We start from the raw sequence: 23,642 nt of genomic DNA, 5'->3' as shown, positions 1-23,642 counted from the left end.
GTGTGTTTTATATGTTTGCTTGGCACCTTCAATTGATGTAAAAATGAACATATGGCAGCTCACATGAACATGATCTCCACCAATAAAAAGACTTCCTTTTAGGATTACCATTAATTTCAATAGAAGGAGACAATCACTCCTTATTGTCCCTCCGGAATTATAGTTTCCTTGTCTATTGATGAACGTTGAACTGGATCTAGACAAATTACCAAACTCTAAACCACATTTGACCCTTGAGTGATAGCACGTCTGGTGACTGAAATTTAGATGGGAGCTTTATAATAATGTTTTTCCACCACATTGTATTCTGATGATGTAACCCTACAATCTGATTTTCACTCTATGACTAGTAGTTGAAACTCAATAAAATTAATGAAATAAAGCAAAACTCAGCATGTTGGAAAGTTCCATGCATACAAGTGCCTAAGGGGCTCTAGAGTAACATGAACCTGTATTATTTTCAGGTATAAAATAATTACATTGGAATTACAGGCGTCTAGACAACGTTCACTCCTTTTTAGTTTACTCATTTTTACTTTACATACTCTACATACAAAGCTGTAAAGTATGCCAAATGACCCTTTTAATATTCCAAGGCAAAGACTAATCTTTTTACATGTGGCCATTTTGCCAATCACATGAGGAATAGAAGAACAACTTATCATACATTTAACCCCTTAAGGACGAAGCCAGTTTTGTACTTAATGCCCAGGCCATTTTTTGCAATTTTGACCAGTGTCACTTTATAAGGTTATAACTCTGAAACGCTTCAATGGATCCCGGTGATTCTGAGATTGTTTTTTCGTGACATATTGGGCTTCATGTTAGAGGTAAATTTAGGATGATATTTTTTTATTTTATTTGTGAAAAAATCTGAAATTTGACAAAAAAGTTAAAAATTTTGCAAGTTTCAAACTTTTAATTTTTATGCCCATAAACCGGAGAGTTATGTCACACAAAATAGTTAATAAATAACATTTCCCACTTGTCTACTTTAGATCAGCGCAATTTTTGAAACAAAATTTTTTGGGGTTAGGAAGTTAGAAGGGTTCAAAGTTCATCAGCAATTTCCCATTTTTTCAACAAAATTTACAAAACCATTTTTTTAGGGACCACATCCCATTTGATGTGACTGAGAGGCCTGGGTGACAGAAAATACCCAAAAGTGACACCATTCTAAAACCTGCACCCCTCAAGGTACTCAAAACCACATTCAAGAAGTTTATTAACCCTTCAGGTGCATCACAGGAACTAAAGTAATGTGGAATGAAAAAAAATAAAAATTAACATTTTACCTAAAAATGTTACTTTAGCACTAATTTTCTTACTTTTTCAAGAGGTAACACCAAAAATTGGACCTCACACTTTGTTACCCACTTTCGTATGAGCGCGCCAATACCCCACATGTGGTCAGAAACCTTTGTTTGGGTAAATGGGAGAGCTCGGAATGAAAGGAGCAATATTTGAATTTTGGAAAGCAAAGTTGGCTGAAACAGATTGCGGGCACCATGTTGCTTTTACAGATCCCCTAAGGTACCTAAACAGCAGGAACCCCCCTCAAGTGACCCCATTTTGGAAACTAGACCCCTTAAGGCTTCTATCGAGGGGTATACTGAGCATTTTGGACCCACAGGTACTTCACAGATTTTGATAACGTTACTTTGTCATATTGAAAATTGTAATTTTTTTCTCAAAAATGTTGCTTTAGCATCAATTCTCTCACTTTTTCAAGAGGTAATTCCAAAAATTTGACCCAAATGTTTGTTACCCACTTTTTTATGAGCGCGGTGATACCTCAGATGTGGTCTGAAACCTTTGTTTGAACAAATGGGAGGGCTTGGAACGAAAGGAGCAATATTTGAATTTTGGAAAGGAAATTTGGCTGAAAAAGATTGCGGGCACCATGTTGCATTTGGAGGACCCCTAAGGTACGTAAACAGCAAAAAACCACCACAAGTGACCCCATATTGGAAACTAGGCCTCTCAAGGAATTTATCTAGATGTTTGGTGAGTACCCTGAACCCCCAGGTGCTTCACAGAAGTTTATAACGTTGAGCCATGAAAATAAAAAAATAAAATTTTACCACAAAATTGTTACTTCAACCAGGTAGCTTTTTTTCACAAGGGTAACAGGAAAAAAATCACCATGAAATGTATTCTGCAATTTCTCCTGAGTTTGGTGATATCTTATATGTGGTGGAAATCAACTGTTTGGGCACACGGCAGGTCTTGGAAGGGAAGGAGTGCAATTTGACTGAACATTTGGCTGGAATAATTAGTGGACGCTATGTCGCATTTGGAAAGCCCCTAAAGTGCCTAAACAGTGGAGGCCTCCCACAAGTGACCCCATTCTGGAATCAAGAAACCTCAAGGATTTTATCTAGGTGTATATTGAGCATTTTGAATCCACGAATACTTCACAGAATTTGATAAGCTTAGGTTGCCATATTGAAAATTTTCATTTTTTTCACAAAAATGTTTCTTTAGCATCACATTTCTCACTTTTTCAAGAGGCAACAACAAAACGTGGACCCCACAGGTTGTTATCCAATTTCTTGTGAGCGCAGGGATACCCCATATGTGGCCAAAAACCTCTGCTGGGATATATGGGAGGGGTTTGAATGGAAGGAGCACCATTTGAATTTTGGAAAAGTTTAAATAAATTACGCGCACCATGTCACATTAGCAGGGCCTCTTGGTTACCTATACATTAGAAACCCCCCACAAGTGAATCCATTTTGGAAACTGGACCCCTCAAGGATTTTATTCAGGAGTATAGTAAGCATTTTGAATCCACAGGTACTTCACAAAAATGTTGCTGTAGCAACAAATTTCTCACTTTTAGGCTATGTGGCCATGATCCAGCGACACGGCGTCCAGTACACAGTGTCAGCCTTCCTACAGAGATGTGAGTGTTGTCCACGGGAGAACACAGCTGCCCATGCCCACGATTTGGGTTCAGGCTGCTGTGGACTTTAGTTCTATGCTACCTGCAGAGCACACTCATCTCCGCAGCATAAATTGACATGCTGAGGCTCGGGAAGCTGCGCCACAGGTCGGTTTATGCTGCGGAGAAAAGAAGCACAGTGGGCACGGGATTTCTAAAAATCCTTCCACTGTGCTTCTACTGCACAACGCAGCGTTATGGACGCAGGGAAAACACTCTGCGCCCAAAATGCTACAATGGATGAATGGATAGATCTCAAACATATATAACGTCCCACCCCCCTGCATATTCTAAGCTGGCGCCCTTTAGTGCCTTTCATGTGGCACTAAAGGGTGCCTAGCCTTGTATTTAGCCCAAAAAGAAAAAAAAATAATTAAAATAAATGACGTGGGGTCCCCCCTATTTTTGATAGCCAGCTAGGGTAAAGCAGACAGCTGTAGCCTGCAAACCACAGCTGACAGCTTCACCTTGGCTGGTGATCAATTTGGAGGGCTCCCCAAGCTGTTTTTTTTTTTTTTCAATTATTTATAAATAAATAATTAAAAAAAACAAACAAACATAGGGTCCCCCCAAATTAGATCACCAGCCAAGGTGAAGCTGACAGCTGGGGTCTGGTATTCTCAGGGTGGGAAGAGCCATGGTTATTGGACTCTTCCCAGCCTAAAAATAGCAGGCCGCAGCCGCCCCAGAAGTGGCGCATCCATCAGATGCGCCAATCCTGGCGCTTCGCCCCAACTCATTCCGCGCCCTGGTGCGGTGGCTAACGGGGTAATAAATGGGGTTGATACCAGATGTGTAATGTCACCTGGCATCAAGCCCAGCAATTAGTTATGTCACAGCGTCTATTTGATACCAGACATAACTAATTGACAGTAATAATAAAAAAAAATTGACAACAAAAAAAAAATTTATTTGAAAAAACACTCCCCAAAAACATTCCCTCTTTGGCCAATTTATTGAAAAGAAAAAAAAAAAATCAAGTCCCTGCTGTAATACATTGTGAAAGTCCCGCGGCGATTCTGGACCTTCTAGAATATGGGGGGCACGTTCAGGGAACGTATCCCCCATTTTCTAGGAGTGCAAACCATCCATTTCAGGAGAGTGGGTGCAAAGAATTTGCACCCACCCTCCCCGGGTCACAGCTGCAGACTCTGTGCAAGCAGCAGCAGCAGCCAGCGTCTGAGTCACAGACACAGGAAGCTGTCAGCCGCGCTCTGCACGTGTGACCGGCATGCACTGTGAAGGAGCCGGAGGAGGGGGCCGCGGGGGATCAGAGCTAACAGGTACGGGGGACACCGGGGAACACCGGGTGGGAATAGGGGGTGACCTGGCAGGGCCTGGGGAGCAGGTTTCTGTCGTATGTGTCATAGCACATGCGACAGAAACCATAGGAAAGGGGGAAATGCGGCCGGCGCGCTGCTGTGCGCGCCGGTATGTGCAGCGCCATGTTAGATTTTCGGGAGGAAGGTGGGGTGGGGGGACACTTTAGCGACACCGGGGGACCGGAGAGGACCGGGGGATGAGATTTATCTCCCATCTGACATGTTTGTTTATGCCAGATGGGAGATAAATGATTTTTTACCGGCGCGGTCATTTACTGTAACCTGATCATCGGTATACGGTGTATACCGGTCATCAGGTGAGCGGGGACCGGAAAAACCAGCCAGAATCATGATCTCCAGGATCTCAGCTACCCCCGACAGCTGAGACCCCGGAAATTTTCTGACTCTGGGGGGCGCTAGACCCTTTTTTCCGACCGCCGTTAAAAAGCGGCGGATCAGAAGAAGTACCCTAATTTGTCCCTGTTAAAAGGCGTATCGGCGGTCGTTAAGGGGTTAAATAGCTGTAAAACACAACTCCCCAATTCATTCTACACCTATACATTTTGCATTGACAGCTAAAAAATATTTTAGTGTCCTGATCACATTTGTAGCTTATATTTTTCCACGTCGAAGAATTTGATTCATGGAGAAAGTAGATGTCATAGAGGCCCCATAACAATAACTTCCACAGTACCCCAATAGTAAAGGGTGCTGTACACGAGACGAGCTATCGTGCGATGCATCGTCGGGGTCACGGTTCTCGTGACGCACATCCGGCATTGTTCACGACGTTGTCTTGTGTGACACCTCCGAGCGACGCAGTATCGCTCACAAATCGTGAGTCATGTACTCGTCGCTCAGTTTTAAAAAATTGTTTAATTAAAATGGCGCCGGTTGTTCATCGTACCCAGGGTAGCACACATCGCTCCGTGTGACACCCCGGGAACGATGAACACAGCTTACCTGCGTCCCACGGCTCCCGGCGGCTATGCGGAAGGAAGGAGGTGGGCGGGATGTTTACGTCCCGCTCATCTCCGCCCCTCCGCTACTATTGGCCGGCGGCTGTTTGATGTCGCTCTGACGCCGAACGTCCCTCCCCCTTTAGGAAGAGGATGTTTGCAGCCCACAGCGAGGTCGCTCAGCAGGTAAGTATGTGTGACGGGGGTTTCACAACTTTGTGCGACACGGGCAGCGATTTGCCCATGACGCACAAACGACAGGGGCGGGTACGATCGATCGTGAAATCGCACAATCGGTTGACTCGTGTAAAGCAGGCATAACTGTCATAATGCCCTGTGATGGGATCTACTACAATATTGCCATATAAATGTCTCGCGGTGACTGCTGTTATGCCAACATAAAGACAGTCATTTACAGTACCTCTAAAGTGCAGACATGTTGTCCCCAAGAGAAACATTTCACATCCCCAAAAATGTACTTTACGTGTAAACTGTACTTTCAACAAACTTTGCATTAGAAATAAAAAATGTTGTAGTATATTTTATCAGAGAAATCAGTTTCTTTTTCCTCCTATGAGCCACTTCTTCTCAATCCCTGGCTCTGCCATTTCTTGAACTCATCATTCCCTCTGCAAAAAAGATCTCAACTCTGTCTTGCTCAAGACAAAACAGACTGCCAGACCAATGAGGTTGTCAGATTACACAGCTTATTATAAGCAAAAAACAGAGGCGGTTACGCACCAAAGATCCGTGAGACTGGGAAAATTGTGGACGAATGAGGGGAATTAAACAATGTATTGCAATACAGTGGTGCTCAGCTTAACATGCAGAATTCATAACAGTCCATATCATGAAAGAAAAATTCAGGTGGCACTCACCAATCCATAACGTCTTCTTTATTTCTTCATGACAATAAAAGAAAGCAGGTGGGTAGGTAGATGCGGGAAACATCTGGGACAATGACTGTTTCACACTGGAGCACAAAAAGAAATAGAGAAGATGTTACGGATTGGTGAGTGCCACCTGGATCTTTCTTTCTTGATATGGACTTATACAGCCTATAGAAAGATGAGGAGTGAAGAAGAGTGATTAAACAAGCAGATGAAGACAAAGAAAGAGGGTACTGGGTTTTATAACAAGTCTTTTACCTCACCCCAGAGCTGGATTCATATCTACACAGATTACTACTACTGTTTGTCTGTACACTACTAATATATATGGTAAATATCATAGCAGCTCATCTCTTCCTATCAGCTCAGAGGCAATTGTAAATGTAAGGAAACCTGACAGCTAATACATGCTGCCCGATCCAAGGGTCACAGGTTCCAGATGCTGGCTATATTATTCCAGCCAGATATGTTTGACTCAGAAACACTGCTGTGTACATACACAAGTTATCTAATTCTGAAAAATCACTTGAAATTACAGTTATATTTTAAAAGGGTAGGCCGATTTCTGTTCTGAGGCCCTGTGCACAGAGTGTAGTTTTTGATGCATTTTTGGTGCACTTTTGGGTGCCATTTGTTGCCCTAAACTGCATGTAATTCCATCCCCAAAAAGTCTGAGAATTCAGAAAGGCTGTGCGCACGTTGCTTCTTTTTTGACTGCAGTTTTGGGTGCAGAACAAAGAAACTGCATGTCATTTTTCCATTGAATATAGTAAAAAAAAAAGACATGGGCAAAAACGCACCAAAACGCGTTTTGTTCGGCCAGAGGTGTGCTTTTCTGGCAGAGGGTGCGTTTTTTGCTGAAGAAACAAGAGTGCAGTGTGCGCACATAGCCTTAAGCCTGCTTTACACGTTGCAATTTTGCATACAATATCGTATGCGAGTTGCAACACCCCTATCGTATGTGTAGCACGTTCAATTTGTTGAACGTGCCACACAAACGATTAACCCTCGTTGCATGTACTTACCCGTACATACGACCTCGATGTGGACGGTGAACGTCCACTTCCTGGAGTGGAAGGGACGTTCGGCGTCACAGCGATGTCACGTGGCAGCCTGCCAATAGAAGTGGAGGGGCGGAGCTGAGTGAGACGTAAACATCTCGCCCACCTCCTTCCTTCCGCATTGTGGGCCGGGAGCCGCAGGACGCAGGTAAGATCTGTTCATCGTTCCCGGGGTGTCGAACACTGCGATGTGTGCTACCCCGGGTACGATGAACAATCTGACGTTCAATTCTAGAGAAAGGTACGATGTGCATGCGATGAACGTTTTAACGTTCAATCGCAATCGCACGTACCTGTCACACACTGCAATGTTACTTACAATACCGGATGCGCGTCACTTACGACGTGACCCCGCCAACACATTGTAAGATACATTGCAGTGTGTAAAGCGGGCTTTAGAGCAGCTTTACGCACAGACTGACGAGTACTTCTGTCCAAACAGTTGCTGGTGATGGAAAAGCATGTGAGGAGACAAGTCCATCAGTCTCCAATAGATAATCAGGTCCTTTACAACTGGAGGTGGATGTTGAATAGGACTGATCACACACTCCTTCACCAGCAGTCATTGTGAGAAAAGCTGCACTAACAAGAGAAATTGGCTGACCCCTTTAATTAAAAATTGGACATACTGGCAATCCCGATTAATGGGAGAAATCCTGGACATAGTGGGAGAAAGTTATGGAGCAGTTAATCAGTAGCTAGTCTTTTGGTATTGTCTACTTTCCTGTATTTATTTCAAGGGGAATAGTATGGACAGGAACTTTTGAAGTCATTATTTTCCGTATAGAGGAAGACATATGGATTGTGTAAATGAGATGTAGTATCTGCCTGTAAAATTATACAAAGAGTCGGAAGGAAAAGAACGCACGGCATGTGTCTACTGATCTGAGACTGTTTGGTAAACGGTCTGATCTTTCATCACATAGGATGAAATATTTGTCCTTTGTATATGGAGATTGAGGAGTGGACAGACAAGTGCTGAAATGTACAGTAATCTAAACACTTTGTCATATGGCTCTTCCATGGGCACTCAGTCTCACTTTTTATTGGTGGACTTTCACTGACTCGTAGTGAAATCCTTTTATGTTACATTCCCAAACCAGGTGGACCATATGTCGGTATGTCTAGGGGAAGAAGTGCATAAATATTTTTAAAGACTCCTCATGTTAGAGTAAATTATATATCAATGAACCATATCCTAGAGTTCTTTTTCGGGATCAAAATCTGTGCCCCCTCAATCACGCCCTTCTTGTCTATGGCCTCCTAAACTTTTTCTTAGCGCTGTGAATGGTCCAGTAGTTGCCTGTCTTTGTTCCTTGATTAGACTTTTTAGGTTTTTTGTTTTGTTTGCAGTTTGTTTTTTATTGCTTTGGTTTGGTTTTATTCAATGTATTTATATGCCAATATTTTTTTGTTCTATACAATAAGAACTTTTCTTCTATGTAATATTACTGGATTTAGGTTATTAGTGGTTCGGATTGATTGGACAATCATACAAAAGTGTGAAACATGTATTTGTTAAGACCAAGAGCTTGCAGAAGGACAGTATAAAATAAGATGCTCTAAACAAATAAGTTTTATTCTGTCTTCTTAGAAGCTTAGGTCTACGGAGAGTGGGCACTATCCATAGATCTACACCAATGATTACTTTATATATGGTTGGATGGCATGTTGAGTTATCATGTCTATAAGTTAATGACTCAATTGTGACGGTATATCGCCTTTAAAGATGTTGTTTTCAGAAAAGTGTTCTTTCCTAACATCTGCAGTCTCTTAACGGTTGACCCGACAAGATTCAGCTACAGTTAAGTATAGTGGTGGTTCTGGGCATCCAATTGGAAATGTGAAACGCTGGAAAATTCTGTATGTGGTTTGGACTGGGCAGAAGCTATTTCAAAAATAGCAAGACATATTTGTTGATTCTCGCTGGTCTCACATCAAAGGACATAAGAGCTAACAGTCAGATGATGAAATTAGGAGAAACCCGAGTAAAATGGAAAAGATTCCTCCCTCAGCAGAAAATTGTAGAAAGGGAAAAAATAACAGTCTCGTTGTAAATGTCCGTTTCACATGTTAGGGATGCCGGCAGGTTTGCTGTGTGTTGGGTACAGATGTGTTTATGTGAAGTTGCCAGTCTGACATGAACGCCAGCACAGTCTGTGCACAGTCAGGGAATGCCTTTGATATGATTTGAGCCTGTAAATGTTGTAGTTATATTCTCAGCCATTGAAGGTCTTCATGTGACGTTGCCTAATTCCAAACAGTATATAGAAAAAGTGTACTTTCTGGAAAATAAAACTGCTTTTTCCTCTCTTCAGAAACATACATTAAAGCCCTGATTCATTGATGTGTTTTCACCAGAATTGTGACCCGTGTTGTAAAAGTTTTGCACAATTCGAAGTTTCGACAAAAAATTGTGCCATTTTACACCCACCCCAGCCAGCACCGCCAACTTTTAAAAACATGAGCTGAGCTTTAGCAGAATCAGCTTGCCTGACTAATTTAGGATAATTTATACCACTATTATAATGATAGCTATGCCAGAAATGTACTCCAATCATGGTGAGCAACATCTGGAGGTGGCACACGACAATTATTGGAAGAACCAAATTCATTCACATGCCTCTTAATGAATTTGGCCCATCTTATGTCAGCGCTCAGTTCATCAAGACTAAAAGACAAAACTCTAGTCTTGATGAATCAGGCTCACAGCATGGTAGAAACTCTAGATTTCTGAAGGCATGATAGGTACACTTACGTGAGTCAGTCAGCACATACTGTATATATGTTTCACACCAAAGACCTCCAAAATATGTTCTTGTAGGGTTTTAGAGGGTCCACAGATTGCGTGTGATATTACAGATCAGCCCCTTTAACATCTATGAAGCTTAGCTGCAATACCAACCACAACCCATGAAAAGGAGTGGTGTGATACTGCAAGCATATGGCCATGTTCTCTAACCCGATACAATGCTTTTAAGGTAGCGAGAACTAACTACATCCAGTGCCATAACTTCTAAGTAAGCCCTTGCTTGTTTAGCGCAGTGGCACAGTTACTATTACAGCTAGCTCACTAAATTGTGGTGTTGAAGTAAAATTATAACATCTTCTCCCTATTTTTACTCTGCACTCTCTATTCTTTATGTGCGTATGCAATCTAGTTCTTCTACAAAAGGAAGAGAGTGCTACTTATTGCAGTTGTCTAACCTATAAATCAAGTTTTGTCATATGACTGAGGATTTTGTCATAGTTCTATAACAGACAGTAGCTCAGTGGTTAGAACTGTTCCTTTACATCGCTGGAGTTTTGAACAGAGAGAGATGAGCAAATGTGGCACCCTGGACAAGCCAGGACGTCACAGGTACAGCAACAACACACCCCACACCCCGGTTAGGAACATCAGAGTCACACACAAATCCTTGTTGCCTCCCTCCAGGGGCTGATGTCCACACCAGGTGGGGCGGAGCCAGGCGGTTGGCTCCACCCACCGAGGAGTTCACAGTCCTGGAGGCGGGAAAAGAGGGCAGAACAGTTTTGAGAGTTGAGGAAGTGGTAGTGGAGCAGACTGGCCGTGTCCGGGTACGTGGCCCGGCACAGAAACAGCAAGGTTGGCAGACGGTGGTGACCGTCTGCAGGCGAGGCCGATTGACACACAACCGTAAGGACCGGGGACAGGCGGTACCGGACCGGGGAGCGAAGAGAGGCCAGCACCATTCGGCAGGGCCTACAGACCCCGACCAGGCTTGGAGTCGCCGTTAAACCGGTCAAATCCGTCAGCGACGGGAACCTCCGGGGTTTCCCAGCAGCAAAGACCTGACTGAAGGCAACCGCTCAACCGTGAAGGGAAATACAGCTACCACCACAGCTAGAGTTCCCAGGGCCAGCGCCTGCGGGCAAAAGGGGCTCCTCTGGCAACTACACCGCTGGGGAGCGGGTCACCGGTGGGAAGCCATCGGGGCTGAAAAACTTCAAAGGTGCAGGGAGCATGTTGAAAACTTTCCAACATGCAGCCCTCTGTGGGACCCGTCCATCCGGCCGTTTGTTTTACCAGAGACTCCATGTACGTTACTGGCTGAGTGAGTACCACCGTGCCGTCTGGCACTGTGCTGCCCCCGCGACCCTGCACCTCCCCAAACCCCGTCATCCACCTTACAGTCTCCATCATCGGGCCCCGGGACCACCAAATCCCCCTACCCACGGAGGGGTGAGAAAAACATCCCAGCTGCTCCCTGTCATCGCTCCCGGGATCCCCGTCCAGAGCAGCGGTGGTGTCCCAACCTCACCACAACCATGGGTGGCGTCACGGACTGACTTCCCAAACCCCAAAAACTATTCCCCTTTCACTCACGGGCGAGGAGTGCTGCTCGAGTCCCCGGATCCGGCCCACCGCTCGAGCCACCGAGCAGCAGCAGCCGGACCCGAGCCGCAAGCGCTCTCGAGCAGCGCACCCCCCGCCCGCGACACAAACCCAAACAGTAAAGTTCCGTGTTCGTATCATACACAGACTTTTACAAAAATCAGTATCCGAGTTTGGAGTTCCGGTGCTGTACGTATGCTAACCACTTGATCAAGTATCAGAGTGCTTGGGTACACTCGGTGCTCGGCCCAGTGCGAGCCGCTTGCAGTCTCTGAATGGCTCTCACTGGGGATAAACACAACATTATCGGATATAGTGTGTCCAAAAAAAAACAGAAACCTCCCCCGGAAGTGTTCTGTTTATGTCTGGCAATACGTGGGTGAAGACCCGAACTGTCCAATTATTGATTTCCATTGGGGTACAGGTCAGGTCCAAGTATCAAAGTGATAAAGATATAACGTTTGGAACACCATTCTAAGCTCTGTTGCATTGATCAATTCAATAGCTAAATTTCTCTTTATTCATATTTCATGGCAGCCAGTAATGCAGATTCCATTGTCATTTTTTCATTTTTGCATTTAGCTATTGTATTTTTCAGGCCAGTATTCACACAGCAGTTACTGGTATTACATGTATTCCCCCCTTGTATAGTCACTGGTGTGCATACCTTCTCTTTATATAGTTATTTTTTTTTAGATTTTTGCACCCAAATCAGACTAAGGGCAAGCACGCACTTTGCGTTTCCACCTGCGTTTCCACTGCTTTTTTGGTCCGTTTTGAGAAGCACCTTTTTTCTGCCTAAATGCATCCGTTTTGATTTTCCAGCAAAGTCAATGGAAACTGGTGATTTTCAGACCGCACTTTGTGTTTAAAAACGCTGCGTTTAATTTACATATTTTGTTGCAAAAACCATGCGTTCAAAGAAGCAGCATGTCAATTGTTTTTGCCATTTTAGGTCAGTTTTGCTAACATTGAAGTCAATGAGAAATGGCAAAAACCAAGATTCCTTCAAATCCCTGCGTTTTACCTGCTTTTTCAGTGCAGAAAACATCAAAATAATGATTTCATATGTCCCTTTACACACACACATAATCCGACAATTTAATTTATGAAAAATATGCATTTATTGCTATTTTAGTGATAAAATGTATATTACCGCTTTAATTTTATAAAATATATCTTTTTTCATTATTTTTCCATTAGTATAGATTTGTCTCGTTTTTTTTCTCTTTTTTCATTATGTTTGACTGCTTAAACTTTATTTAGCAGTGTATTGATGTTCAAAACGCATCTGTCAAAACGCAGATAAAAAAGCATGCAAAAAGCGCTGAAAACGCATCTAAAACGCAGTAAATACGCATGCGTTTTCAGCGCTAAAGTTCTGAAAAAGGCAACTTTGGTCAAATCAATTAAACCCAAAACGTGCGTTTAGAACTGCAAGTAGGAGAACGCAAAGTGCGTGTTTGCCCTTAATAGTCTTTCGTTTGTGAACCCGACCTCACCCATACCTTGCCGGTCCACATTATACATATATAGCCTGGGTCTCAGCTTCCCATACATGGTAAGTTTTTTAACTGCATGAGAGGACACACCTTAGCCAGGGACCGCAAAAATAAGAGAATACCGTGAAGAGGTTCTGGGGCTCTGTTGCATTGATTGTATTGATCAATTCAATAGCTAAATTTCTCTTTATTCATATTTCATAGCAGTAATGCAGATTCCATTGTCATTTTTTCATTTTTACATGTAGCTATTGTATTTGTCCGGCCAGTATTCACACAGCAGTTACTGCTATTACATGTATTCCCCTTGCATAGTGACTGGTGTGCATACCTTCTCTCCATATACAAGTATCAAAGTGAACTTTATCTGAAATCTGGCTGAACCCAGTTAACCCAAACTTCCACGGGTCCACTCATCTCTAGTGCGGAGTTCAAATCCCACCAAGGGCATCTACAAGGAGTTTGTGTGTTCTCCTCGTGTTTGTGTGGGTTTTCTCTAGTTTTTCCATTTTCTTCCCACAGTCCAAAGACATACAGATAGGGAATTTATATTGGGAGTCCCAATGGGGACAGTGATGATAATGTCTGTAAAGTGCTGCAGAATATGATAGCACTATATAAGTGAACATAATAATCAAACCAAAGTCTTTTCCACAAGGAAAAGGTCACCATTCTATGTCACATGGTATGGGTCGACATTGACTTCTGGGTGGCTACCTCTAGTAGGCACCTTGCTTCCTTTTACTGGGGGAAATTTGCATGTCTTTTTCACAAGAATAATTCACTTTGCCTGTCTCCTTATGCCAATGCGATGGTCAACACAAGTATAGACAAGACCCCATAAACGTTTGTGGCTATCTAACAGGTTATGTTCTTACTGGTGGGAAGGAAATAATTACAGTCAGTGTGCAATAAAATAGAACATGTTAGCTCTATATAAGTAACTAACTGTAGTACCCAGGCGTTGCCCGGGATAGTAACTGTCTCTCTGTCTCTCTCTCAGTGTCTGTCTGTTTGTCGCTGTCTGTCTGTCTCTTTCCTTGTCTGTGTGTTTCTATCTCTCTGTATTTGTATCAGTCTATCTGTCTCAATCTCTGTATTTGTCTGTCTGTCTCTCTGTCTCTTTGCCCGGCTGTCTCTTTGCCCGGCCTGTCTCTTTCCCATTCTGTCTCTCTATGTCTGTCTGTCTTTTTCTGTCTCTCTCTATCTGTCTATCCTATCTTATACTAACAGTTTATTTTGTTCCTATAGCAACCACTGACAATTGCTATTTATAGCCTATAGCTCCCAGCTACATTCAGTTTAATGGCTGTGGTATTTTGGAACGTAACTGGAAAGCACGGGGTTAAATTTTCCCGCCCAAACATAGTCTATGACGTTCCCTGAGTCACATGGAGTGTCTGTGCAAAATTTCGTGATTGTAAATGCGACTGTGCTGATTCCTTTAGCGGACACACACACACACACACACACACACACACACACACACACACACACACACACACACACACGACATTAAATAATAACAAAAACATGAACTAGTTAGCAATGCTGTACTATCTTGCCTTTGCTGGGTTTACACATGGTGGTAGTAGAGCTCTACATCTTTACATATAGATATTTATATATCTTTATGTGAATTTTTCTTTATATGCTTTATTTCAGACCTATATTGGCTCCATCCTTGCTTCTGTAAATCCCTACAAGTTGATTCCTGGTTTATATGACCGAAACACAGTGGAGGTATACAGCAGGCACCACATGGGAGAAATCCCCCCTCACATCTTTGCTGTGGCCAATGAATGCTACCGCTGCCTATGGAAGCGACATGACAATCAATGTGTTCTCATCAGGTGAGTAGTATATACAGTATCAGGTGTATAAGGTATATATTATGGGGATAAAAGGTGAATAGAAGCTCCTCTGATTTAGGCCTGTGTCAGATAGATAAGCATAAAGAATGCGTCCAGGTTTTATACAGGAAACTTTGGACGATTGCCATCCATATGTCCGTTTTTACATCCGCATGAGCTCCGTTTTTTATACATCAACATCTTAAAATATGAAAGAGATATAAAGTGATTCCAGCTCATCACCTTGGACCGTGTTTATCCACTTGGAGCCCGGAAGCACTCTGCCACAGCGTATAGAGATGCATTTGACGAATACAATCCATCTCAACAAACTGGGCTAAGTTGGGCTGAGATCACATGTCCTGTAATCATCCATTAGAAAGAATGGATTCTGCAGAGATCTGTTTGCAAAATGATGTCTGCCGGAGCTATTTATTTTTAACATGGGAGTCTTTGGGGGATGGTTCCGTTAACGGATTGCTGCTTGTCTTCCCTTTGAAATGGATCTCGTAGGAAAAAAACTGACTCGTTTCAAATTTAAGAATACAGAATTACTAAATAGCAATTCATTAACTGATCCGTTCTCTATAGACTCCCACGTTAAAAAAACGGATCCTGCAGACATCAGTTATTTAACAACAAACAAAACACTTGTGTTTGCAGAACTTTTTTGCCCATCACATCTCTACAGGATCCGTTCTAACGGATGATGACAGGACATGTGAACTCAGCCTTACATTGATCAGTTTGCTGTTTGATCCTAACTTGGACAACACAAGTCCACATCAGCGACTCACCTCATTGAGCCCTTATAGAAATTAAATGGCATTAAAGTGATTGTCCAGGCTTGGGATTAAAGTCTGCAGCCATTCTATGTGACTACAGACTTATGAATCTGTATAGTGTACACACTGTGCAATGTCAGGTTTCTCCAGTAACGGCGCCTGGAGCGGGTGCTCTCATGACCACAAGTATGCAATTTACATGCATGTGGTCACATGTAGACTAAACAAATGAATTGAACAAAACCGGACATGTCTAGTCAGAATGTGACCGAAAGTAAACAAATCGTTTACTATGGGCCACCCTCTCCCAGCACTTGAGAATCCTGACAGCGCACAGTGTGCACACTGTGAGGATTCACGAGTCTGCAGTTACTCTACATGACTGCTGACTATAACCACAAACATGGACAACTCCTTTAAGTATTTTGAAGCTCCAATTCAATTATCTTCTATTTATGAACAATGCCCAAATCAGAAGGAAAAGTACATTGCTAAGATTCAGTCATCTATATATATATCTTGCTCACAGATATTAGTCGGGTGGTAGACAACTTTGGCCATGTAATCTCAGGTGCACTACAGTCACAACCTGAAGTACATGCTTTTTCAGCATTTGATGAAGTACAATAGATGTAAATGGAAAATGCATGTAACAGCGACCTGTCTGCCTTCTTCATTCACTTGTATTGAAGTGTGATGTAGTGTGACAGCTGCATTGAGGTGTACAGATTGTACGCTGTGCACACATATAGGGCTCATTCACATTTCAATTTTTGTTGTACATGTGCAATTTAACAAACAGCTCATGGATACATTATGATCAGTGGCCCTGATTCAGCATTTGCAGTTTTTAAGTCACTATTTAATTCTTGTTTTGTCTTATGGTATTAGTTGACTTTTTTTTTTTTAGACACAGGTTCTTCAAAAAGGTTCACGCGGTTCATGAATTTTGCTCAGTCTTTATTTTGTCTTTAATTTTTTTTTGTTACTTTTAAGAGCAAACCATTGCATGTTTTTGCATAACCGTGAAAAAAAAATTGAATTTACATAAAATCACTTTAGGGGGGACTGGAATACATGTGCAGCAAATATGGCGACTTTTCAAAAGGTTGCTAATATAAAATAATAATATAAAACAGGCAAAAACATCTGTAAACCCTTAGCTCTACCCACAGCAGCAAACAAAAAAAATCTAAACAAATAAAATAGATTTTAAAAAAAGTCACAAATAGAAATAGCACAGACAAAAAAAAAGTGCAGAACATTACAAAACTACAAAAAAATAGGGACAAATGCAAGAATGAATCGGGTCCAAAGTGCAGCTGAATTTTGTCCATTTTACACTAAGTATTTGAGGACCTTGGAATTTTATTTTATTTTTTATATTCATACGAGAAAATGGATGATGCTGAAAGTCACCAAAAATGCATCCAACACACTTATGTGGAAAACCGGCCCAAGGTTCAACCCACAACTTTAAAAGGTCTTCATCAATTAACCTGGGATTGGACATTGTAACATATGAAGAATGATAACATAAAATTGATTGTAATGCCTATGCCTTACAATGCCAATTTTTTTTTTTCTTTGGAGGGGTGGGGATTGTGGTTAATTATATGGATGAACCCATAAATAAATAAAAACATAGCTAAAAAACGTAATTAAAAACATAAGTACTGATAAAAAGGCAGAGGTACCTAACACTATATCACATATATATATATAGTGGTCAATATATAGCTGGACAAAATATAAGGCTCGGGTAAGTGGGTCTAAAAATGTTTATTTGAGGTTACCAGTGCTGACAAGGCATAGTGAATTACAATTATTTAGGGAACCTTATAAGACAGAATGATGTGCACAAATATGCATATGCGTAGAGAAAAAGGCAAAGCGGTGTAAAAATAAAGCTGTATTAAACTAGCTAAGTACACCATTTAAAATAACCAGTGCTTAAAATTGCACATATAATACTAGTATAACCAAACTAAGAAAACGTACCGGCTGAAGGATAAGCTGAGCCAATAAATAAAGATGCAAGGACCAGGGGCCCACCGCACCCATTGTGCATATCACAGGGAAAGCTTCATCTATGGAATCTGGACAAAGTTTTCCCTGTGAAACGTGCATCGGGTGCGGCAGGCCCCTGGTCCTTGGATCATTCTTTACTGGCTAAACTTAGCCTTCAGCCGGTACTTTTTCTTATTTTAAAGGGAACCTGTCAGGTGCAATATGCACCCAGAGCCACAAGCAGTTCTGGGTGCATATTGCTATTCTCTGCCTAACCGTCCCTGTATACACTAGCATAGATAAAGAGATCTTTAGAAAAAGTATTTCTAAAGATCTTATATCGTATGCTAATGAGCAAGTGCACTAGCCCCCTGGGCGTTAGTTCCCAGGCCAGTTGCCCCTCATTAGCATGTTAGCACGCCCACAGGGACTTGCTATCATGCTAATGATACGCAGCGTCACAGAATGAACTCACCTCTCTGCCGCCATTGCTGGATTTCGGCTCAGTGCGCATGACCCCGGAGTTTGGGTCATGCGCATTACTTCAGTTTGAAGCCAGGGCGCGCACACCCTGCTTCATAGTGCGCATGACCTAAACTCCAGGGTTATGCGCACTGAGCCGAAATCCCCCGTCGGATGCGATGGCGGCGGAGAGATGAGTGAGATCATCCTGTGACGCCATGTATTTATTAGCATGATAGTACACCCCTGTGGGTGTACTAATATGCTAATAAGGGAATGGCTTGGGAACTAACGCCCAGGGAGCTAGTGCCTTCTCTCATTAGCATACGATAAAAGATCTTTAGAAATACTTTTCCTAAAGATCTCTTTATCTATTCTAGTGTATACAGGGACGGTTAAGCAGGGATTAGCAACATGTACCCAGAACTGCTCGTGGTTCTGGCTGCATATTGCCCTCGAAAGGTTCACTTTAATATATGTGATATTGTGTCAGGTGTCTCTGCCTTTTTATCTGTCCCTGTGTTTTTAATTATATATATTTTTTTTGCTACTATGTTTTTATTTCTTACTTAATAAAAATGAGACCTTTTAATTATTGGGCTTGTATTTTTTTGCTTTTTTTTGGTGTTTATAATATATGGCCACGGCATAATTTCATCCCTAAATTTAAATCTTCAAGTGAGCTATTTCATTGTTAGGACTGATGGCAACTAACAGGATATTTGCATTAAAAGAAATAAAAAAAATGATGTTGCTTTTGAGTTGTCTATTACACTTAGTCACATCCAGTTTCGCTCAGTGCTTGCATCTGCTGGTAACGTTTCACCGTTGGTTTGCTGACTGCCTGGAAATGGTTTGTCCTGAGATAGCTCTGCTGAGATGACTTAGGTTTATGTCCTACCGTGACACGAGCATGAAATTAAACTGCAAATATAATGTGAGATTGCTTCAGATTTGTAGCTGGGAGAGGACATATGTTAAGTTCATGTCGCCCCCTAGTGGTTGAAATGCAGTATACAGTTTAGGTTCAGAAAAGGTTAACCAATTATTTCTATTATTTGGACTTGCAAATATTTATGGCGACGCTTGAAATGGAAGCACCAGAAATTTCCTGCTAACTAAATAGATTTTAAATAGACAAATATACATTGTATTAGTGTTAATATATATATATATATATATATATATATATATTGTGAGACTGTGACCGGGGTTATCTATGACGGCCGATATGTCTCGCCCCGGTTGTGCTCACTCCATGATAATCCACTATAGGGTTAATGCTGTTTCCCTACAGGCTGAAGGAAGGGTTAAATAGATTCAGGAACGAGGGCAGGTGTGCTGGGTGTGAGGGAGTGATCACATCTCCCTGAGTTCTCTGCCGGAAAGGCACATATGTTCTATTGTGGACTTTTTCTTTGGATAATAAACCGTGTGCTGTGAACCTTGGTGCCTGGATCCCGTGTCTTCTGCAGCGCAGCCAACGACGCTACCTCACATATGGTGGAGAATCGGCGGGCATGACAGCCGGTGAGGTGTAGCATCCATCCCTGGTGACCCAGCTGCGCATGTCCTGGATTCGAGCGGCTATACTACAGCCCAAACCCGGTGACGCCATGGAGGACATACTAAAGCATTTGGCTCAGGCTAATGCACAGCAGCAACAGGCTAATGCACAGCAGCAACAGGCCAATGCACACCTGCTCCAATCCTTGCAAGTGCAGGAAAAAAAATTCCAAGAACAGATGGATCAGGCCAATGCACGTCAGCAGCAAGCCTTGCAATTGCAGGAAAAAAGGCACCAAGAACAGATGGTTCTCCTGGCCAAGTCGATCCGTGCCGGACCGGCAGCAACAACCCAGGGACCGGGTGACGACGGCAGCGTCCGGAAAGCGGTGAGACAAGCGTTGCAAAAGATGACCCCGGGTGATGATGTGGAAGCGTTCCTGGCGGTGTTTGAGCGGGTGGCCGAGCGGGAAAAGCTGCCGACCCCGCAGTGGGCTGAGGTATTGTCACCCTATCTGACGGGGGAACCCCAAAAAGCGTACCTGGACCTCTGTACCGAGGACGCCATTGACTATGTGACCCTGAAAGCCGAAATACTGGCTCGGTTGGGGGTGAATACCTATGTACGGGCTCAGCGGGTAAATCAGTGGTTCTATGAGGAAGCCAAACCCGTACGCTCCCAGGCCTATGACTTGTTGCATCTTGTAAAAAAGTGGTTGCAGCCTGACACTCTGAGCCCGGCGCAAATGGTGGAAAGGGTAGTAGTGGATCGTTTTGTGCGCACTTTACCCGTCACCGTTCAAGGGTGGGTCGGACGGGGTGACCCGAGTACCCTGGACCAATTAGTGTCCCTGGTAGAGCGGCATGTGGCTACGCAGGACTTGATACGGGACACTGAGACTTTGCGTACCGCCCGTCGGTCCGGCCCCTCCAAGCCTAGGGCCAAGGACCCACCGCGGACACCGGTGCGGGAGTCCGCTACCGTCCCGTCTGAGGCCGCACCCTCCGTCCCTGAGGTCCGGAAAACTATGTACCCTAAACGACAACTCGTCAAGGGGGTGTCCTTCCCTATTAGATGTTGGCGGTGCCAGCGGGTGGGACATATGGAAGCCCAGTGTCCACTCACCACGGAGCCCATGGATTGTGGGGTTACCCGGCGGGGTTCAATGTATGCTCAGGTGGTGTGTACCGCTGACCTGGTCTACCCAGAGACTGAGCCCCACTTGTGCCAAATTCAGGTGAATGGATGTCCGGTTACAGGCTTGTTGGATTCCGGAAGCTTAGTGACCCTGGTGCGATCAACCCTAAGGGCTAAAGTAAAGGCCACAGGACGTACCGTGGGGGTGGTTTGCATACATGGGGACCGCCGAGACTATCCCACGGGGATAGTCACCATCACAGCACCTTGCGGTCAGGTGCAACATGAGGTGGGACTTATTAATACTCTTCCCTATGATGTGATCCTAGGAAGGGATCTGCCCTATTTTTGGACTTTATGGAAGGGACCTCCTAAGTCCCCTCAGATATTGGTCAGTCCAGGACCTGAGCCCTACAATCCTGAATCCGGGACGCCTGCCGTAGGGGTCCCCATGATAGGGACAGGATGTGAACCTGATAGGTCGCCCCTAGAGGTATTGGCAGGAGAGGCTGAGACGGTCGAGCCCATCCCGGAGTTGGAGTTTCCCCGGATACGTTTGGGACAGCCCAACTCCAGGACCCTACATTAATACATGCCCGGAGTCGGGTGACAGTAGTTGACGGGGTGGCACAGCTGCCTGGTGCCCAGGTAAGATACCCCCATTTCGCTCTTAAGCAGGATTTACTCTACCGGGTAGATGAAATACGGGGCGTAGGGGTAGAGCAGTTGGTGGTGCCCCAGCCGTATCGCCGGCGGGTCCTCGACTTGGCTCATAAACACCTGATGAGTGGTCACCTAGGGGTCAAGAAAACGCAGGAGCGAATATTGCAAAGGTTCTATTGGCCCGGGGTCTTTGGGGAGGTAAAACGGTTCTGCGAAACCTGCCCGGAGTGTCAGCTTACCGCACCCCTGACCCACTTTCGCAGTCCGTTGGTACCGTTACCCATTATAGAAGTCCCTTTTGAACGGATAGGGATGGATCTGGTGGGGCCCCTCGTAAAGTCTGCTCGAGGGCACCAGCATATCCTAGTGATCGTTGACTATGCCACCCGGTATCCAGAGGCGATACCTCTCAGACATACTGCAGCCAAGCTTATAGCTCGGGAGTTGTTTGCTGTGTTCTGCCGGGTGGGGTTGCCCAAGGAGATCCTTACGGATCAGGGGACCCCATTCATGTCTAAAGTGACCAAAGAGCTATGCCGGCTACTCCAGATCAAGCAGTTGCGTACGTCTGTGTATCATCCTCAGACGGATGGGTTAGTCGAGCGTTTCAATAAAACCCTGAAAACCATGCTCAAAAGGGTGATTTCAAAAGACGGGAAAGACTGGGATATGATGCTTCCCTATTTGATGTTTGCCATACGAGAGGTGCCACAGGCATCCACGGGGTTTTCGCCTTTTGAATTGTTATACGGGCGACATCCCCGGGGATTGTTGGACCTGACAAAAGAAACCTGGGAGCAGGAGCCCACCCCCCATAAAAGTATGATTGAACACATTTTGGGTATGCAGAACCGCATAAGCGCGGTCATGCCAATTGTGAAGGAGCATTTACAGGCGGCTCAGGCCGCGCAAAGCGGCCGCTACAATAGACAAGCCACCGTGCGGACCTTTAATCCCAGGGATCGGGTGTTGGTATTGATTCCCACGGCGGAGAGTAAATTCCTGGCTCAGTGGCAAGGCCCCTACGAGATAAAGGAAAGAGTCGGGGTGGTTAACTATAAAGTATTGCAGCCCGGTAGGTGGAAACCTGAACAAATATACCATGTCAACCTATTAAAACCTTGGCAGGAACGGGAAAGCCTGATGGCTGTTTTTTCCCCACCTCCCTCCTCTTCGGGTCGTTCACATCCGGCTCCAGCGACCTCCGGAGAGGACGAACCGGAAGTAAGGATTGGAGAAGCCCTCACCAAGCAACAGAGGCGAGAGGCCAGACGGTTGGTTCAGCAGAACCCCGATGTCTTCTCCGAGCTGCCCGGTAGGACCAGTCTGATACGACATGATATTGTCACCGAGCCCCACCTGAAGGTACGCCTGAAGTCATACCGGGTACCGGAGGCTCGACGACAAGCCATATCGGAGGAAGTAAAGACAATGTTACGCCTGGGGGTCATCGAAAAATCCCGGAGTGAATGGGCTAGTCCGATTGTCCTAATACCAAAACCCGATGGCTCCTTAAGGTTCTGCAATGACTTTAGGAGATTGAACGAAATATCCAAGTTTGATCTCTACCCCATGCCCCGGGTGGATGAGCTGATTGATAGGCTGGGACAGGCGCGATATTTTACCACGCTCGACCTGACCAAGGGGTACTGGCAGGTGCCACTAACGGAGTCCGCCAAGGAGAAAACCGCTTTTGTTACGCCGGAGGGTCTCTTCCACTATGTTGTCTTGCCTTTTGGGTTACATGGCGCTCCGGCCACGTTCCAGAGGTTGATGGACTTAGTGCTGGAACCCCACCAGGCGTATGCATCAGCGTACCTGGATGACATCATTATTTACAGCTCCGATTGGCAGACTCACTTGGAACAGGTACAAGCGGTGGTGGACGCGCTTCAAACAGCCGGATTGACAGCCAATCCCAAGAAATGTGCATTGGGACTCACGGAAGCCCGCTACTTGGGCTACGTGATAGGCCAAGGAGTGATTAAGCCCCAAATTAACAAGGTCGAGGCGATCCAGAAGTGGCCTAGACCCCTGACCACGAAGCAGGTTAGGGCCTTCCTGGGTATCGTGGGGTACTACAGGAGGTTTGTAAAAGATTTTGCGGGACTATCAGCCCCCTTGACGGACCTTCTCAAAGGCAAGAAGTCCGTCATGGTGCGCTGGACTCCGCAGGCCGAGGACTCC

At 44.3% G+C, this 23,642-nt stretch overlaps 1 protein-coding gene across 1 annotated transcript in view; it reads left to right on the top strand.

Annotated features, from left to right (window-relative positions):
• MYO10 (myosin X) overlaps positions 1-23,642 on the top strand; it is a 348,533-nt gene that overhangs the window by 187,276 nt on the left and 137,615 nt on the right. The window contains exon 4 of the mRNA XM_075314877.1: positions 14,704-14,891. Coding sequence (XP_075170992.1) covers positions 14,704-14,891 — 188 coding nt within the window. The remainder of the gene's footprint in view (positions 1-14,703; positions 14,892-23,642) is intronic.

Source organism: Anomaloglossus baeobatrachus, chromosome 6, assembly GCF_048569485.1.
Source record: "Anomaloglossus baeobatrachus isolate aAnoBae1 chromosome 6, aAnoBae1.hap1, whole genome shotgun sequence".
Lineage (NCBI taxonomy): Eukaryota > Metazoa > Chordata > Amphibia > Anura > Aromobatidae > Anomaloglossus > Anomaloglossus baeobatrachus.
The sequence above is the reverse complement of the archived record's forward strand: the minus strand, read 5'-3'. Positions and strand labels throughout refer to the sequence as shown.